This window comes from Drosophila elegans, unplaced genomic scaffold (assembly GCF_018152505.1).
Source record: "Drosophila elegans isolate 14027-0461.03 unplaced genomic scaffold, ASM1815250v1 contig_814, whole genome shotgun sequence".
NCBI classification, from domain to species: Eukaryota; Metazoa; Arthropoda; class Insecta; order Diptera; family Drosophilidae; genus Drosophila; species Drosophila elegans.
This window is the reverse complement of record NW_024546167.1, coordinates 1,149,363-1,169,265: the sequence shown is the minus strand read 5'-3', so window position 1 is coordinate 1,169,265 and position 19,903 is coordinate 1,149,363. Positions and strand designations below refer to the sequence as shown.

The following is a 19,903-nucleotide window of genomic DNA, read 5'->3' as shown; positions in this document are numbered from 1 at the left end:
TTTACGGGATTTCATCATTTCATCATTGCGATATTTGCCTTTTACGGACGGCTAATTGTGAGCATGCGAAAAAAAAAAACCAAATTATTTTTGATGGTAATCTCACTGATTAGTCAGAGCGGTTCCGTCGAACGGCGAGAGATATATTATGTAATGCCAATTATGAGATAATGCGCAAAGAATTATTAATAATCTGATATATTGGTGGGATTTATAGTGGGTTTGACGGCTGACAGCTGCCGGAGCTGGGCCCACTAATTGAAAACAATCAGATGCTGATTAGACTAGATGCAGATAGCATGATCGATGGACAATGGCTCGATAAAAACTTTGATAATTGTGCGTAATAGATGATTAATAAACTGATACTGGCGATACTTGCGTATCCAACTGGTTGCCGTTGCCGTTGGCCTTTTGCCACGTGTTGCGTATACGACTAGTGGCCGCCACCACCCACCCATCGACGCCCCATGACTGCGCAAAATCCCGACCAACCATCATCACATTGTGGGCGGCCAACTTCGTTTCGGATGGCAAACGTCGGGATTCCCACTCGGGTGCCACCTGAACGCGTTGAAATCTTTCGTATCCTCGCCTCGTATAAATCGCGGTCTCCTTGGCTGCCGATTTTCACTTGCGTTTCAGTTCAGTCTCAAAGCGGTGCAGTCAGCAGCAGTAACGGTTAATATCAATCTATATTCGAAAAACTTTTCCAAATTTTATAAAACCGTTTCGCAACGTTTTTGAACTTTGTTTTTGTGTTTTGCAGTGGAACCAATTCGGAAATATATTCGAACTTGCAATAGATATAAAATTAAAGTGTTGTGTGCATACGTAAAAGTAGGTGAGTGAAATATTAAATTTCAAAATTCTGTTTTATTGCGGTAATTTAAAATGTTTAGCCAAATATTTTAAAAATGCTTATATTACTAGGAAAATTAAAAAACCAAACACGTGTGTTATTTAAAAGTTATTTGTTTAAAAGGCGTAAATTAAGATCGAAAATTATAAACTAGATTAGATTGAAATTCAAAGCAAAGAAATTTAAATATACATTTGTTGTTTAAAGCAAAAAAAAAAAAAATAGTATGCATTTTTTGTTTATGTATGTTTTTGTCTTATAACAACATTAAAATTTAAGTACAAGCAATTACCTTAAAAAAATACTAAGGTAAAAACAAAAATTAAAATATTAAAATTAAATATTTTTTTGAAATATGTAACAGCAAGCAACAGAAAAAGTTGCTTTAATTTCATAATCAGCAGCTAACATAAAAATATAACACAGAATATGCAATATTTTAATAAATAACTTATTAAAATATAAATTAAATCCCTGTTATTTTATAAGCTTAATATTTAAGCCTTGGATATTAATTACAGGATATTCATAAGAACTACCAATTTAATAGATTGCAAAACTCTTATTGTTTGCCGGCGGTAAAATGAAATTACCAATTAATGAAATGAAATTAATAGTAGGAACTAAAAATTAATAATTCATTTTGCTTTACAATTTAAAAAGTTAGGCAAACAATATTTTAAATAAAAATAAATTTAACGAAGTAATATCAGTTTACTATTAAATGAGTTTAATTTCTTAGTTATTTTTCTGTATACAAAGAAACTTTAAATCAAAGATTTGAGGGAAATCATTGAATAGGCTCGTGTTAGACATTTCTTTCCGACTTCCACTTAATTATGTTTTTATGGCTCAAAATTTCATATGTTTATAATTCAGCAAATGCCTTGGTCTTTTGGAAATTGCTTCTCAGCTGGCCTAAGCCATAAAGTCAACATGGAACCCAAGACCTCTGCGACGGTCCTCCGATGATGTGTGTTGAGCCCAGGACATTTGTTGCTTCCCCTTTGTCCTTGCTGGCTGGTTTGGCTTGCTTTTGGCTTGGCTTTGGCCTAGCGACCTTTTGCCGCTTGTATCTGGGAAAATCTTTATTTTATGCTGCAAAATTGAAGTTGGCCCCTTGGCTTTATTACCTCATGGCCTGGGCCAAGTAAGTCCTTTGGATTATCGCAATCATTTTAAGCTTTACTTTGCTCTCATATTAGAGCACCCTTATAGTTTTATGATTTTACGAAAAGCTTAACTCGCTTTTAGCTGTTTCTAACTTAAATTGCTTAAACTTTAGCTCCAACTTCTTCATCTTAGCCTTATGATATTAAAGTTCGGCAGTTGAAAATAAAATTTGCTGTATTAATAACAACAGTTGGCGCTCAAACTTTCCGGAAATTGCTCATTGGTTCAGTGATTCGAATGACTTGGTTTCCCCCAAAACTTAGGGAAAATTCCATGAAGTTTCTGGTAAAACACAACTTTAATTTTAGTTTTTAATAAACAAGAAACTCAATTTCATTTTCGTACGCATTAAGCTGAAGACCATCTATCAGGTAGATAAAAAAAAAACAGGAATAATTGAAAAATGATTAAATTAAAAATGTATTTAAGTGTGGTGCATGGCAAAAGCCGCTTAGCTGCGGCAGGAGTAAACGTGAGATGGTTTTGCACAGTGTCACACATTTCATACAAATGATTCTAATCCTTTCGTTTTTTACACGCATTTTATATGTCAATGCTGAAATTGAATTTTCAGTTTTGCGGACAAAATTACAAAAAAAGGCGGATTAAGTTGTGTATTACTTTGATTGATGGATTGCAACATGTCATCTGATTTTTGCTTTCTTTTATTTTGCCATGCTCTTTAAATTGGTTTGTATTTCTATGAGTTCATAAGGCTTAATCCTATAGAAGTTTATAGTTTTATTCAATGTAATATGTGGTTGTGTGATCGTTTCGTTTCGTTTTTGCTTTTAAATGGTTTTTTTTATTTTTATTTTTAAAAGCAAGGAAGCAAGGAAACAAGAATTAAACGTTATATAAAAGCTATCTTTTAAAACAGCTTTTCCAAAAAAAGATAAAACAATACCAGGAAATAACAGCATTGAACCTGACTTAAATTAGTTGTAATTTATGTAGGGACTAGGATATTTAAACAAGAATTCATAAATTGATTTGTTGCAGGTCTATGTTTCTGAGCGAATGTTTTCCCTCAAAAATAAAGGTATATTCATATCCACTGTTTTCACACCTTCTTTGACCTTTCGATCATTTAATGTTGCCTACTTTCTTGCGGAAAACGCAATGTCTGGGAAATTCAATTCTCTCGCTCAGGTGCTTTGAATGAAATGGAAGGCGTGGAAAACTACTTATTTTTATGCCCCGCCCTGCGGTTGTTTGTGAAATGCTCTCGACTGTGACAATTTGAGGACGATTCTTGTTTTCTTTAAATTTACAAAACGGAATAGCACGCAACAGAAAAGACACAGGAGACGCGTACCGTAAAAGGGCAGATGATTTGGGTTTAGGGATTTCAATTTCTGCGCCGCTCTTTTTATTTTATCCTTGGGTCTGTAAAAATACTAAGATGCGGAAACTTTTCATACTTAATGAATTCGTGTAGGAATAAAGGAGTTTACCGTAACTGGGCAACAATTAAAAAATGCTTAAGCGAAAGTCTTTAAAAATTCACTTGAGCATGCCAAAAAAAGGGGCTTAAACCTTAAAATACATAGACGAAGCTTAGAGCAACTTTCGGGTTGAAATGTTCCCTAACAAGCTCCGGAGCGGGATGCTCTCCTTGGACTGCTGTTTCTAATTAAATTTGCATATTTTTATTAATTAAATTGTTTAGCCAGTGTTTACTGGAAGCTCCGAAACTTTGGCCCGTCTCACATGTGCAGGCCAATCACCGAAAGTGAGGGGAATCCCCACCGAAAATTAACATGCCCCATGGCAATGACAATGCAAACAACGTGGGGACAATTGCAAATGAAATTTAGATGCTTGCCACGCTCGCCATTTGAACGAGTCTTGTTTACCCTCGTTTAAAGAACTTTGGATTTGCGCCATTTCCAGGCTCATTTCCCCATTTATTGCATTCTTATTAAAAGAAGTACGAAAGTACATCATATTTCAGCTTTATAATCCCCTAAACGAACTCTGTATGAAATTAATTGGGCACGATTCTCAGACCAAAAATGTTTACGTCTCTAATTAGGCGAGTTTATGAATTCATAAACACTCAAAATACCAGGGGAGTGTAGTTACTTTATCTGACTTTTGGCTTCTGTCGAGATATGGTGAGTGCAAATAAACTCTTTATTAAAAGTTTGTAATAAAATGAGTATACAATTTGTACAGTAAATTTTTGTGTAATTGTGTGTGCTTAAGAGTATCAAGTTATCAGTTATCTTTTGTGAATGTATTATAGGAACGTGCAATTTTCATGTTTTGATTAATAAAAACGAGAATTACAATTTTAAATAGATTCAAATCGGAAAACAAGGAAATATAACCTTCGGCCTGCCAAAGTTTTCTTCTTTTCTTGTTTTTACTATATTTCCTGTATTCCCATATTTGAATTTGGATATAAATTTCTTTTTATATTTTTTTTATATGTCAATTTATTAGAATATTATTTAAGCTTTCAAAATAGAAGCTATTGTAATTCCAGATTATTATTTTTATTTCATTAATAAAATGTATTGCTCTGACTATTTTGAACTGAATTAACTATGATTTTTAAGTTTCACAAACTTTGACCTACCTTAAGTTAAGAACCTATTGCTTGAATAGATTTATTTTAGTTTACCCTCTTATGTTTGAGCTAGTTTATCTCCGAATTTCCAAACCAATATTAAAGTTTCCCTGCAGGTAATTTTCCACCTCATTTGATTCATCGAAGCTGATTTCGCCATCGTCGATGATATATTTGGTCATGGAAAATGTTAACCTCCTAACATATAAATTTTCACTCTCCATTTCCATTGGCATCGCCATAAACGCAACCAACCCGCCGTTTTCCGATCCCCGAGCAACACTTTGATGGTATTTCCCCATTCTGCTGCCAAATATTTATTCACATTTAAAAAGTATTTTATGTTGCATTTTCCTACAAGCATTCCTTGGGCTCTGAGCTCTGGGCTCTGGGCTCCTGCTGCCACGTGAGTCCAAATACCATTCCCCGGTGATAAGACATGCATTCGACCCCCCAAAAAACCCCATCCGTCTCCTGTTTTGTTCGAAGACATGCTTTGGCGATGGGTTTTATGTGTGTTTGCCTTCGTCCCTCAATTTTTCTGAATTGTTTGTATGACAAAGTTAGCATTTTGTAATAAATTCGCTTTAAAAAATATTTGAACGTTTATGGTCGGCATTTAAATTAAATACTCTTCGCCAGCTCAGCTGGCCCAGCAAAAGGAGAGAAAAGCCGAATATTAAACGAGCAGCGGATACAAGTATGTATGAATTATGCTTTGAGGATGGGGAACGATGAAAAGTTCATTATGCTAATGGCTTGTGTTGCGGCGTTACGTTCACAAACGAAAGGAACAACATATTTTGTTTAATAAGAAAAAGTAAATAAAATTTATTACCTCAATGAATACAATGCCCGAAACAGGTCTTAAGGACCTTAAGTACTCGAGGCTAAGATGTGTGCAATTTAATGTTTGCTTTTCTGGCTTAATTTTTCCTTTTCAAGGGAATTAAACCTTCAAGATCTCGAAATTGGCAGAGCTTGCATCGTGCCACAGCAAAGGCAATTAAAGATACTTGAACGACTAGGGTAAATATCACAAAGTGTAGTAAAGCCTTGTGTTATCGAGTAGAAACATTTACATTTTGCAAACTGGCAAACAGGAATTCAATGCAAAATACGAGCAATCGACGAGTGGGGCAAACGTGGTAGCAGTGTTCTCTGATGTTGTGTTGAGCAAAAGTTGTGCCAACAATGCTCAAAAAACATAAATAAACAAACAAACAAACGTCATTGCGACTGGTAGTTTATCAGCCAGCAACTAGAGTGCCTGAATTGTGGGTTGCATAATACTTTGGGGCGGGATGGCATATGCTTTTGTGGATTGTTTTAGAGGGGGTCCACCGACCTGACAATGCAATCAAGCGAAAGTGACAGAGTGGCAGGAGCAACCGACATCGATACATCGCCAACTGGTGCACATGATGACGGCACCGGGGATTTGGATTTGGATTCGGGTTTTGTGGATGGCCTGCAATACGCTCGGCACCACAACCAACTGGCTTTGCCAAAGTATTTAGCCAAACTTCGCCACAAGTTTTCCGTTTTCCGTTTTCCACTCACTCACAATTTCGCATTTCTTTCTGTGCGATTCCCTTCGGCATAGTTGGTGGTCTTCGTTTCATTTGAATATTTTGCCACTCCGGTGACGCAGTTGGCTTGTGGCCCTTTTCATCACATGAGCTACGTGGCCCCTATGTGCTGAAACTTTTCAAAGTGCGAAAAGAATTCTCGAAGTTCCCTTTTTTCAGAGTTCATCTTTGTTTTTAAAAGATCTTCCCTTGCCATTCTTTTTCGCAGGAACTGGCAATAAAAACCCTACAAAATGTTTACAAGAACTGTATTTTAAAAAGCAGGCAAATGCACTTTTTACCCTGATTAAACAACAAATAACTAAAAAGCTGTAAAGGATTATATGAGGTTAATGCTTGATGTTAAAAAATATAATAAAAAAATATATATCAATCTTGCTATAATGAATGGTATGAACAAACAAAGTATACAAGCAAATAAAATATTTAAATATGCAAAAAGTATTGTTTACAAATATTATATTCACATAAAACGAATATATTTTGATTAAATGTTAGTTGCATAAAAACAAATTAATGGTAATGCATAGTAATGGTAATAAAACATTTTATGTGTTTATTATTAAAACGTTGTACGGACGGGCTTTTCAAAATAAAAGTATTTGAAATAAAATAATTTGGTTTGAAAGTTTTGGAAAATCAATTTCTTAACGGAAAAACAATAAAAAAAATAGCTTGATTTAAAACGTCCATAGTTTCTAAACAACTATTATCAAATGTTGCTAGAAAGGTGTTTAAAATTTAACTATTATAAATTATAATCCTATCTCGACATAAATTGTGCTTTTTCAGATTACATAGCCTTTCAGATTCCTTATTTGTTGGCATATATATCTAAATCATTTTCTAAAATAACACAATTATATAATTTTTATTTGTTTTTTATATATTTGGTCACGACATTCTTGAAAATATAAGAGATGTTTTGTTTAATAAACATGAGCAGACATAAATAAACAATTTAAAATAAATGGCTAGCTAAACTCTGGGGACATCCTTTCCTTTCACTGGCATTTAAAATCATTGGTCTGACCAAAAAACGAAAACTCATCAAAGAACAAAACATTGTATCGAATTGCGGCAAGCAAAACACAACAATTTCGAATCACCGGAGGCTAATTCACAAATTCCCACAGTTTGCATACAGAAATATATATATAAAAGAATAAAAACATTTGCCTAACACCAAATTCCCATTTGGCATAAACCTGTTGCCGGCATAATTTGTGGCTTGTTCGGTGTTAACCAACCGCAAAATCCAAGCCGAAAGCCCAAACCGACCCCAACTCAAGAACCGTCCGTAACTTTGCTCTAGTTGAGTGCAATTATTTTAATCTGTTGCCAACATTTTCAGCATAATTTTTCATCAATTTTAAAGATTCAAGGGCGGGACGTAACAAAAATAAAAGAATTCCTTGGGCCGCAATGAATTTTTAAGTAAATGTAAAGAGTACCGGGCCCAAGTGGAGATTCCTTGCCGTGCCCCAAGCCGCCCCTGAATCTGATTCCGCCTCATCCACATCGTCAACCCCATCCGCGTTGTGAAAGTCGGTCTCGAAAGAAACCCAACTCGCGTGGCAACTCCCAGGAGAATGTTATCCTGTCGGTTGTGGCGGGCAATGCTTTTAGCCTCCGCAAGTTAAATGCTCCCGCCCCGGATCTCCTCACCTTTGACCCACCTTCAGTTCGCCTTTTCCACCTCATTGTCTTTATGTGCGGCAAAGAAGGGACCTCCTTTTTCATCCCCCGCGCTCCCCTGCTGGGTCAACAATTTTTACATTGTTTTCGGCATCCGAGAAATGCTCGCTTATCCACAACAGGCGCATCAAGGATGTCTCTGCTCCATGTCCTTTATACTGGGGCCGAGAGAACTTTGAACCAAAGTTTAGCCCCCATGAGGAACACACGAAAGTTTTCTTTGAGCATTTTTTTTTTAATGGTACATAACCATTATAGGTTAAACAATTATAATTACTAGTGTTTTCTGACGTGACCTTTTAGGCGAGCGTGTGTGTAGGATAATTATTTTATGAGCCGTAAAAAGACTAACACTTAGTGCTTTGAACTCTCTATGCTATATGCTATATGATGCTATATTAATTTTGCGGGGACAATAAATACAAAAGTAATGATGGTTTGTAATAAACCTTAAATATTGGCCACTATAAATGTTTACCCCACAAAAACTCTGTATAAATATATATAAATAAATATAACTTGTATTAAAATTTGATTAATTAAAGTAATGCGAATCATCTTTTAAATAGAAACTCTTCCAAAAGTACTTTTAATGTCTCTTAGGATTTTATCACCACACAAATATATTCTTTAATAACTAAATTATATAACTTATATTAAAGAGTTATTGTTGAAAATCAAGTGCTGACGTCGCGTGCTATAAAGTGTTAGTAAGCGTGGCAATAACCAGCTTAACTAAATTTAAGTAATAGCCAATCTAATCGGTTCAAGATTATTGCCTTGATTGATTGGCATTAACTGTTTGCCTGCAGATATTATATTTGACACTTCAAGTTGTCGGGGCTGTGAATTGTTGGTTTCTCCAAGATTTTCGCCAGATTCAAAGAGTTCAAAGTTTCGATCTTGTTAGCTTTTGGTTTGTAAGTCGTAAATGGGAAAACCCATTTCTGAATGTGTCTTTGGGCAGATAAGTGCAAGCTTTACAGGAGTTTCCATTAGGCGGACTACTGAACTTTTGGAAAAGGCAAGAAATAGTGGCCTCACCTGTTTTGCGGACATTTAGCCGACTTATGTCTGTTGGCTTTGCCAAGTAATCAGTTAAGATGGCATCGCATCCGTACACAAAGCGAGTGGCTAAGGTATACAGGACACGCTCATCCGAATCGGGGCAAATCAAATGTCTGCCAACACAAATCCAAATCAATCTTCTGTCTCCGGCTGTTTGGGTCTTGTTTGCTTAATTTGACAAACGGAATAATTTGATGAACATCTAAAATGGCAGCCAGGAACCCAGCGGTGTTCTTGGGCTCCCAGGAGCACGGACACCGCAGAATCCTCCGACTTTGTCACTAATTCAATAAGCATCCAATTACAACGCGGCGGGAGAGGTTTTCTTTTCCCTCTCCTCTCTCTCTACCCCTATCCTCCAGTTCCTCCCCCAGAAACCACCCCCTTCCATGCGTATACGCAATTTTCATTTGGTATATGAAAATTTAATGTAACTAAAAGTGCCTGTCGTCGCAATAATTTCCCCTAATTATTTTGCTTTTCTTTACCTGGGCTTTGCTGAATTACGTAGAATTTATTCATTTTCAAATGACAACCATAATGGAATAAATGTTGCACTAATTAAATAATGGTAAAGGTCATTTTAAAAGGGAATGGTAATTTTATTTAAATTTAATTTCATAATTTGTATGGACGGCTTTAACAGCTTATTTATATCGGTAAATTTATATCGGTAGCAAAACAATTTGGCTTAAGTTTTTAAAATAATAATAATAATTAATAATTCGATTTATATATTTATTTGGAGGTCAATAACAATACATACAAATCATTTTTTTTAAATGTTAAACCTAATGTGTAATTGTAAAATTACCCTAATATTTATTGCTTTATTGACAGTTTAACTAATAAGTATCAGCCCGGAAATCTTTATTTTAGTTTTACTACATTATTGTTGGGTTTTATTCTTGTATTTAATATTTTTAGTTTCATTCAAAAGAAATGGTTGAGAAATCTCCTCGTCCAATATACCCTGCCCAAGTCACTCATTGCTGGGAATGGGGATTAAAGCACGTGGAAGCATTCCTGATTGTTGATGCTGAGGAAGTGGTCTAGAATTCTTAGCCCTGGCATTGGGATTGAATGACCCAAATTCAATTTGCCAAGTCGTGTGCCGAGATCGCACCCTGCCAGCCCCGCCCTCCAATCATAAGTACGTTTCCAGTTACCAACGCAGCGGGCCACCCGACGACAAAAGCCGGGGGTTTCGGGTTTGGGTTTTAGGTTGTGAGTGTGAGTGTGTCTTGTTGTGTTGGCCATAATCAACGCAATGCAATTTCAATGTCTGACTCTCGTGTTACACTTTTGTCCCGGCTGCACCCACCTCCGAGCTCCCATTTCCCATTTCCCATTGGCCACCTCCTTCCACCTTTCACCTTTTCGACTCTGTCCAGTTTGGTTAAGCACCGCCACTTGGCCAAGGTGAGACTGAGGCAGATGGGGACTCTGAGTCAAGGATCTCGTTAGTCAAATGCCTTTCCCATGCTGACTGGGCGCTACACTTGATTTGGGTTAGCCACGACCGTGGCCAAAAGCTGCCCAAACAATTTTGGTCGATTCCTGTTGATGGGATTTGAATGTTGTGTCCGTGGAAGTTTGACTTCGGTTGGTGGATGCCTTCATATTCAATGGGTTCTCTAATGCCAGATTATGCAATCAAATTCTGATTGCTGAACATCCCTTTGATGTCCGCCAGTTTAGCTGGTTAAGAGATAGCATCAAAATTGTTGAGTAGTTCATTTTGGTGGCTGGTAAAAGCTGTCTGAACAAAGAAGTGCCTAACAAGATTAAAACGGACTTGGAAATTTATTTTGTTGACCACTTCCGTTTTGGGGTTTGGAAGACAATTTTTACCAGTCTCCTTTAAGCCTGTCCCAATGCAATAAGCTGCTTAAGAAAAAAATACGTTTTGTTTTTGTATTTTACTTAATACCAAATTTTCTTTGGTTTAAATATTCTAAAAATGTGTGGAGATAAAATAAAAATCGTCAAATAATTTTGATATTCAGTATTACTTTTAATAAGTAGTGTTTAAGCTATACTATTAAAAATAAAGAATGCTTTTAAATTCTAGCAATTGAAATGAAGCTTTCATTGCAAGCATGCCAGCATCAACAAGGCAAATACCATTAAACCATTTAGTGACATAATTTATTCTTCTTTCAGAAAACTGCAATAACAGGCAATAAATACAGTTTATGGTTTTAAAATTATTTAATTCATACTGAGAAATATGAATTTATTCTCCATCAATAAATCCACTTGATTGGACATTAAAAATTAAATACTTAATTTTACCTCTTAAATGGCGATAGAACAAAGCTCGTGGCAAAGTGTTTTTTTTAAACTTCAATATTTAACTCGATTAATCGCCTGGCACTTGAGTGACTCCGGGGTCCATAAACTACGAGTGGCTGCATCGGAGATCAAGCAAGCTGTGAAAATGCAATCGGCGGAAAAAAGTGACGGAGTGGGCGGGGCTGCATGATGGAACCTTCCGCCCACTATCTATGTAGGCCGGTGACCCGGAGGCAAATGCTCACTGACCGAAAGGGATACCAGTTTATTTGTCCACTTCCCTGCTCAGTGCGTCGTTAAATATTTACCATGGTAAATATTTGGTGATTATTTTTGGTTAAATATTTTTTGCATCTCGGATGCCAGGCCTAACCACGCGGGGATGAACGTAAATAAAAAATAAATCGAAATTCATGTGGGGCTTACACTTCGTCGAGTTGTACGGTTAGTTGGCCGGTCACCCCGGGCGTATACTTTATTTATGTATATTTGCCGACTATAATCAACTGTCCCATAAATCAAAAATGATTGATAAACGGCCAGGACAGTCGAATACGTATGGCATTTGAGCAGCCTAATAATTGCACATGAAATGTCACCATAAAAACAGTCGTTCTCCGTCGGTAATCATACGCCCCGTGTGCCCAGTGCCAGAATGGTAGCCGAAATTGCCCGACGGTGCGTGAAATTCGTTGATTACTTTATTTGGTGCCGAAAGTGCGCAACGCACTCTTCCGTGGACGCCTCCATTTCGCAGTCGCTGTCTGTCCGGGTGTTACTAGCCCTCGGCGATAAGCGGATGCCCTGCACTACAATTAACCTGTGGCTCACCACACATGACCACTCGGAAACACCCCCCCCACCCCCCATTACCAACTGCCCACAGTCCCATCCACATGAGCAAACAATCTCTGTGCTGGCAGTAAAACGCAATCGAAACAAATGAATCTCCTTTGTCCGCCTTGGCCAATTGAAGTGCCATTTTATTTGGTTTTAAATCTGATTTCAATAAGGATTTAAGCTTAATAAAAGGAGCGCTGGCAGGAAGATGATGACTGCCGGACCTGCATTTGCTTTTATCTGCCAAAACGAAATATATATATTTTTATATGACCGAGCAAATCGTTGAGGGAAAAGCTCAAGTGTAACCATTTAATTGGAAAAGAATTTCTGGTGGCCATTTGAGCTTGAACGAATGTGCTTCCTCGTGGCTAAAGACGATTAAACTCCCACGTTTCCTTAAATTAACCAATTGAAAAGCAATTCACTTAGGTAATCAACATTTAGGAAATATTTTAAGGCCCCTTGAGGTTGCCAAATGGGATATATCTCTAAGGAAATAACTGAATTTTACTGTTAAAAATTCGTTTAAAAAATTAAATAAAAACTATTAAAATTGATTTAATTTAAAATGCTTTTAGAACTCTCATGATTTAGAAACTAATATTGGTTCGTTTTATTTTACACTTGAAATAATACTACATTTTAAATGTGAATACATTAGTTTTTAACTTCTTAAATAAATTACAAATTTAATTGTTTGCCAAACAGTCAGTGAATAACAAAATTGTTGACGTATTCCCCGTGGATTTTAATGATTTTCCCAAATGTATGGTTATTCCCTGAACAAAAAAAACTACTTATCGTTATCTACATTTCATTGGTTTATCTGTGGGCTTAGTGAACCGATAATATTAACAAATTAGTATGAGGAGACACTTCATATTATCGCTTTGGTTACATGATCACAGTCACTCGAATGCCAAATCAAAACAAAGTCCAGCTGCCCATATGAATAGTAGGATTCACTTCTTGAGAATAGCGCTATCGGGCAGATAGATAGCCAAAATATCGCCCCATACACACCTGAAATAATAATATGCCAGATTATAATTATCGCTCGATATGGTCCTATTGACTTATACCGCACAAGACTTGGAGTGTTTGGCGGCTGCGTCACGGCAGTGGCTCCTAAATCTTATCGCTGGCCAATTTGGGCTGTGATTGATGGGCAAGTGCTATAAATTAGACCCGTCCTCCGGATCACCAGTTAGTCGAACTCGAGTCGACAACCAAGAAGCCAAGAAAATGATCAAGTCCATTGCTGCGATAGCCCTGCTGGTGGCTCTGGCCAGTGCCGAGTTGCACCGCGTGCCTATCCTCAAGGAGCAGAACTTCGTGAAGACGCGCCAGAATGTCCTGGCCGAGAAGTCGTACCTGCGCACCAAGTACCAGCTACCCTCCGTCCGCAGCGTGGACGAGGAGCAGCTGTCCAACTCGATGAACATGGCCTATTACGGTGCCATTTCCATCGGCACTCCGGCCCAGAGCTTCAAGGTGCTGTTCGACTCGGGCTCATCCAATCTGTGGGTGCCCTCGAACACCTGCCAGAGCGATGCCTGTCTGACCCACAACCAGTACGACTCCAGCGCCAGCTCCACTTATGTGGCTAATGGCGAGAGCTTCTCCATTCAGTACGGCACTGGCAGCCTCACCGGCTACTTGTCCACCGATACCGTCGACGTGAATGGACTGAAGGTCCAGAGCCAGACCTTTGCCGAGTCCACCAACGAGCCGGGCACCAACTTCAATAACGCCAACTTCGATGGCATCCTGGGCATGGCCTACGAGGCTTTGGCCGTCGATGGAGTGGCTCCTGTGTTCTACAACATGGTCTCCCAGGGACTGGTCGACAGTTCCGTGTTCTCGTTCTATCTGGCCCGCGATGGCACCTCCGTCCAGGGTGGTGAGCTCATTTTCGGCGGCTCCGACGCCTCCTTGTACTCCGGCGCCCTGACCTACGTGCCCATCTCCGAGCAGGGCTACTGGCAGTTCACCATGGCCGGAGCGTCCATCGATGGCTACTCGGTGTGCGATGACTGCCAGGCCATTGCCGACACTGGCACCTCCCTCATTGTGGCCCCCTACGACGCCTACTACACCCTGTCCGAGATCCTGAACGTGGGCGAGGACAACGATGTGGACTGCTCCACCGTCAGCTCCCTGCCCGACCTCACTTTCAACATCGGCGGCACTGACTTCACCCTGAAGCCGTCGGCCTACATCATCCAGTCGGAGGGCACCTGCATGTCCGCCTTCGAGTACATGGGCACCGACTTCTGGATCCTGGGAGACGTCTTCATTGGCCAGTACTACACCGAGTTCGATTTGGGCAACAACCGCATCGGCTTCGCCCCCGTCGCCTAAGTTACGATCGGTGATTCAGTGTTTCTGTGATTCAGTGATCAATAAAGCAACGTGTACCTTGAATTTGCCATTGAAATGTCCATTCTCAAGGCTGGAGGGTGTGACAATCTAATCTGTTTACGACTTTGTTAGAGGGGGCACTTACAATTGTGATTTAATTGTTTGAGGGTTTTTTATTAAAGTCAGGGCTGATTGATTTTGCTTGCCACACTCACGGGTTTTTAAGTTCTAGAAGGGTTTTCGATTTCTTTTAATTTAGAGTCTAGACCTATAACTTCTAATGAGCCAAATTTAAGATTTTTAACTAAATTTAACAACTTAATTTATGTTTAAGGAACTTTAAAATAAGTGGAAAAGAAGCTTTACATTTGTTCGTGAAAATCGAAATCGCAGTTCTACTTCGAAACAATGATTTCATATCAATTAATTTCTATTAATTAATTCGATACCGAACATAATGAAGAAAACAAAAGTTGTTTTAATCTTTTAGATATGCTCTATCTAACTGCTATTGTGTTATTCTTAATTAGATTAAAATTTAAAATTGTACGATAAAATGAATGTTATTTATTTGTTATAAGACTTTGAGACTAAGCTATAATTCCCAGAAAATGGGGTTGGTAAAAATGTCAAGAAAATCCGTATGTATATGTTGGTTCCAATATCAGCGTTTGATTAGATTCAAATCAAAACTAAAAATTTCACAAATTTTACGACAAGAAGAACAGAAGTTAGAGCTTACATTTAAATTTTATATCTAACAAACTGCGCCATCTATCTCGGAGCTGTGATTTATTGACACTTAACTAAACTGAGGCATTTATCCAACTGTGTTATCCGGTAGTCCGCAAATCCTCAGCTGGCAGTGCGACAAATGTTGACTCGGATCCACGGAGGATGCGGTGCCATAGGGGTTTTGGGGGGCGGTGGTGTGTTTTGATGGCAATGACAGAAACCATCAGTTCGGAGAGCCAATTCATTTGTCCAGCCTGTTGCCCGGGCAATGATGTGTGTCACTGGGTGTCAAGAGGTCTCTAGGGCAACGAGGAGGCAGCCACGGATGTCGGGATAGTCAGAGGGTGGCCAGTGTGATGTCAGTGAGGACTATAGTTTGCAACTGCAAACACAACAGTGACAACACCATTTGAAGGTAGCTGCAGAAGGACGAGCGGGGGTATCCGTGTGCCGTATGGCAGGAAGTGGAAGCGCAGTTGAGCAATGCAACAAGTCGAGGTCCTACCTCTGCGTACTGGGACATCAGGTCATATTGCTCTGCTACTGCTATTTAGTAGTCAACGCAAATGAGTTGCTGGCAACCAATGGACAGGGAAGTCGAGGACTCCAGAAGCAGGAAAGGAAAAACGAGAAACAGGAAGGCTAGCCCAGATAGGGGCTTTGGGGCTGGGATTGCGACTGCTTCGTTGAGCAGTTAATGAATCACTTAATGGAGAAACCTGGTCGCCAACGCCACCCGACTTCCGTTCTCAGTGTCAACTCAACGCTCGCAATCGATTTTTAATTGTGTCTGATTGATGTTGACCCAGGAACACTAAACCATTTGGCTTTGGCGAATATTTATGCAAACACTTGAAAAAATTGCCTTGGACTGAAGTCTTTTGTGACACTAAAGTATTGTAAGAACAGAATAGCTTTAAAAACTACACACAGACCAACAATTAAGGAACTTTTAAGTGTCGATCTGTTTGCTTTTATATTCAAATTAAAAATTTATTTTGATTTGTGATTTAAACATAAGAACAGAATAGCCTAAGAAACTCACACAATCCAATAGTTTAAGGCTCAGGTTGTTCACTTATATATATAAATATATTTAAATTAAAATAATTGTAAATAGATTTGTGGTTACATGCTAAATCTTTAACTAAACTACAAACTGAACAAATGTAGAGTACAAACCAACAACCAAATACTCTTAAGAGCTGGGATGCTTGCTTTCATATTCAAAAAAAAAAATATAATAAGGTATAGGACTTAAGCATAGCTCTAAAAAACTACATACAGACCAAGAATTGAAATACTTTTAAGGATCAGGATATATTCAAATTAAAATAACATTAAATATATATGTGGTTTTCAGCACATTTTACATGTTAACAAAGCCACAACTAAGGATAATCCGTTAAGTTATTATATCTTTTGCTTAATATTTTAACAGATAATTATTTGTTTCATTTACTTATTTTTTTTTAAATATATATATTTTTTCAATCTCTTTCAGGAGACAGCCGCACAATGATGACAAACCGATGTGCTTGCTTCGCCTTGGCGTTCCTGCTCTTCTGCTTTTTGGCCATCTCGAGCATCGAGGCAGCTCCAATGCCCAGGTAGTTGTACCCTGCTCCCACCCACATTCAGCCATATCATTTCCAATTTGGTTGAACACATACAAAGAGACATAGCCTAATTAAATTCCGGCACTTTTGGCTGCCAAAAACCAAAAAATGTGTAATACAAATATTTGTGCAAAAGCAATTACCCCACTGAGTGCCAGTCAATGTTGGTTTAGAGCCAGTCTTGGCCATGCGGGAGATGGAAATGTACTTATATGTTCGAGAGGGGGGAATACTGCTCACATGAGTTTTCACACTTTTTCAGTCACATCCAAAGTCTTCACTGCTGGCAAGCGAAAATTTTAATTAATAAAATGTAAGCTTAGACAGAAAAGTTTGCCAAAAATTATAATGCCTGGACATACACTTGAGCAGTCGAAATATATTGTGTTTCAAGGAATATAAAACTAATTTTTCCTTCGTTGAAGCAACTATTACAAATTCGTTGGCCCTGGCCATCTAATTAGCAATTGCTCGAATGGAAAATGCCCCAAACATTTGGGCATTAACAAATAATTGGGTTCCCATGCAAATGAAGATTTTAAGCCAGTCGAACGTCAAATTTAACAGAGCCAAAGTAATTAGATATCCTGTTTAGCCGCATGGCACACAAATGCCCAAATGTATAAATACAAAACGAAAACACAACGAGCCAAACTCTAATTTTCCATTCCGCTGATTCCAAAATAGCCAATCCAATGGCGGCGGATACGGCGCTGGCTATAACGAGCTGGAGGAGGTGCCCGACGACCTGCTCATGGAGCTGATGACTCGCTTTGGACGCACCATCATACGGGCTCGAAACGACCTGGAGAAGTAAGTACGAAAATTAGAGCTTATTTTCATAGGGTTTATTTAAGGTAGCTAAATAAAACAACCTTTAAAAATTATAAATTTTTTCGAGCAGGCTAGGCTACTATATGTATATTTAAAGTTTAAATCCATTTATAAAATTAAAATTATTACCCAATATAAAATAAATTAAGTGTTATACCATCTAAGAGCTGAAAAAAAAAAACAAATAAAAAACAAATAAAAAAAGACTTGCTCCTGCAATTATTACCATTCCATTTAAAAATAATTTTTTTCGATTAATTGTAACCTTAATTTTTTTCTCAGAACATAAAGAAATTTTAAACACAGATAAATATATCTAATTGATATTATTGTTATTACTATTAATTTAAATAAACATTAATATTTAAGTGCAGAAAAAGCAGACATGTTTTTAATTTATAATTTCTTAAAGCAAATACATAACATGAGATAGTATTTAATCTTCTGCTTGTCAAAGTTATCTTCCTTTCATATTAGGATTTGGAAAGCACATTTATAAAAGCCAATTTATTAAATCAATTTCTTAAATCATATTTTCTGAACTAAGTTAATGAGATACATTAGTTTTTTCTTAGTTAGGGATACAACAAATAAGCTTTGAATTTTCCTCAGTTCAATTTACTCAATTTTATGAAATTGTATTTATTTATTTCCATTCAATGTACTTGTTTCTCAGCTCCAAGCGAACCGTGGACTTTGGCTTGGCCCGGGGTTACTCGGGAACCCAGGAGGCGAAACATCGCATGGGTCTGGCTGCGGCCAACTTCGCTGGCGGACCCGGTCGAAGGCGGCGATCGGAGACCGATGTCTAAGTCGTCGGCTGGGTGAATCCGAATCCTGTGGACGTTAAGGACGAGTGTCAAACTTCTCAACTTAAACTTGACCCATTCTTTGACTCTTTTTTAGAGCTTTCACTTGCATTACGTTAGATCGTTTGTTATTCATTGTACATATATATTTATTACCGATCTGTCCTCGTGTATTCATCGCATGTTTCTTAACAAGTGTTTTGCAGTATTACGGAAAATAAATATTTAACAGATATCGAAATTATATATACCAAAGAAGGCGATCACCCAAATAAAAACGTTAATCTGTTGCTCCGAAAGAAAATATTGAACACTATTTATGAAAATTTCTAACTCAGATTGAACTCAGTTCTAGTTACTCGTCTTAACCCAACAAAAAAGAGAATTACTTAAGAAGAGAAGGGAGAAATTTAAATAAATATCTTAAACATATATATTCAAGTGTAAGCAAAATCGCGCAAAAAATCTTTAACTAGGTATGTCTTACATAAACATAAAAGCTACACATGAGCACACTTTTGGCCCCCAAACGAAGCCATAAAAACCCCAACGAAACTGAAAGTTTATTTCATCAATAGCCGAACAGTCGCTTGTGACTTTTAAGTATTGTAAATATGAATTATTTAAAGCACACGTACAAAAACCGCGATACAAATATACATATATATATATACGGAATTCTATTTAATAATTATTGTGTCTATGGAAAATGCTGCAAACATATAACTTACCGTGAGTCGGGACACGATTAAATAAAAGTCTACATTTTGAGAAACTTCACATATTTGCAAGATTTTAAATGGGAGTTCAGGGCTAACCAAACGTTCAATTTATCTTTAATATTACCTCTTTTACTGGTTGGCTTAGTCTTTAATTTAGAAATGGGTTTTTATCTTTCCCCCCATCCAAGCACAATCGCACACTTGACCCAGGTGGTTGTGCTCCATCCATCTAATTTCCAGAGCTCATAAAATGTATTCATTTGGGAGCTGCAAATGCATTACAAATCGCTTACACAAACAAACACACCGAGCTGCAAATGCAATTGATTTTATTTATTTACAGGCGAATTAGAGTCGGCTGATTTATGCATGGCAGTCGAATGGTTTCCTAGGCAGATAAGTGGACTTCGAGGTACCATAAATGCCACTACATTTAATTCAGAGCTGGATATGTATACGATAAGAGACGATAATTAAGCCATAATGTTGTGCAAATATAAAAGAGCCAAATGCCGAAAAGTAAACTGGAATAAGAATAAACTAAAATAAATTAAACATGAACTCAGTTAAATAATATTAAATGGAATTGTGCAATGCCTAAAATTATGTTATATTTTGACATGGGACAACGAATAAAATGTTTATTTGAGTGCCGTGATTCAGAGAATTATTTGTTTGCTTAAATTGTTAATGGTCTTAAATGAATTC

The 19,903-nt window shown here is 37.6% G+C and overlaps 2 protein-coding genes across 4 annotated transcripts; both read left to right on the top strand.

Annotated features, from left to right (window-relative positions):
* Positions 1–618: 618 nt before the first annotated feature.
* Positions 619–19,253, top strand: LOC108141998 (diuretic hormone class 2). Of its 3 annotated transcripts, none has more exons than XM_017265663.2 (5): positions 619–681; positions 770–840; positions 16,716–16,824; positions 17,518–17,643; positions 18,341–19,253. In XM_017265663.2, the coding sequence occupies exons 3-5, from the start codon at positions 16,730–16,732 to the stop codon at positions 18,474–18,476; spliced, it is 357 nt and encodes a 118-aa protein (XP_017121152.1). In that variant the 5' UTR covers positions 619–681; positions 770–840; positions 16,716–16,729; the 3' UTR covers positions 18,477–19,253. The 3 variants fall into 3 exon arrangements, with proteins under 3 accessions (XP_017121152.1, XP_017121153.1, XP_017121151.1); XM_017265664.2 differs by having other exon boundaries at positions 625–681; positions 770–844; positions 16,716–16,821; XM_017265662.2 differs by having other exon boundaries at positions 625–681; positions 770–844.
* LOC108141997 (lysosomal aspartic protease) lies at positions 13,304–14,539 on the top strand. The gene has a single exon (XM_017265661.2). The coding sequence runs from the start codon at positions 13,358–13,360 to the stop codon at positions 14,474–14,476; it is 1,119 nt and encodes a 372-aa protein (XP_017121150.1). The 5' UTR covers positions 13,304–13,357; the 3' UTR covers positions 14,477–14,539.
* Positions 19,254–19,903: the final 650 nt, after the last annotated feature.

What these genes read in the sequence shown, in the direction of transcription:
- LOC108141997 (XM_017265661.2), top strand. Translation starts at nt 13,358, where the DNA reads ATGATCAAGTCCATTGCTGCGATAGCCCTGCTGGTGGCTCTGGCCAGT.
- LOC108141998 (XM_017265663.2), top strand. Translation starts at nt 16,730, where the DNA reads ATGATGACAAACCGATGTGCTTGCTTCGCCTTGGCGTTCCTGCTCTTC. An exon ending in GCAGCTCCAATGCCCAGGTA is followed by an intron (nt 16,825 to 17,517) that starts GTTGTACCCTGC and finishes ATTCCAAAATAG; the next exon opens with CCAATCCAATGGCGGCGGAT. An exon ending in GCTCGAAACGACCTGGAGAA is followed by an intron (nt 17,644 to 18,340) that starts GTAAGTACGAAA and finishes CTTGTTTCTCAG; the next exon opens with CTCCAAGCGAACCGTGGACT.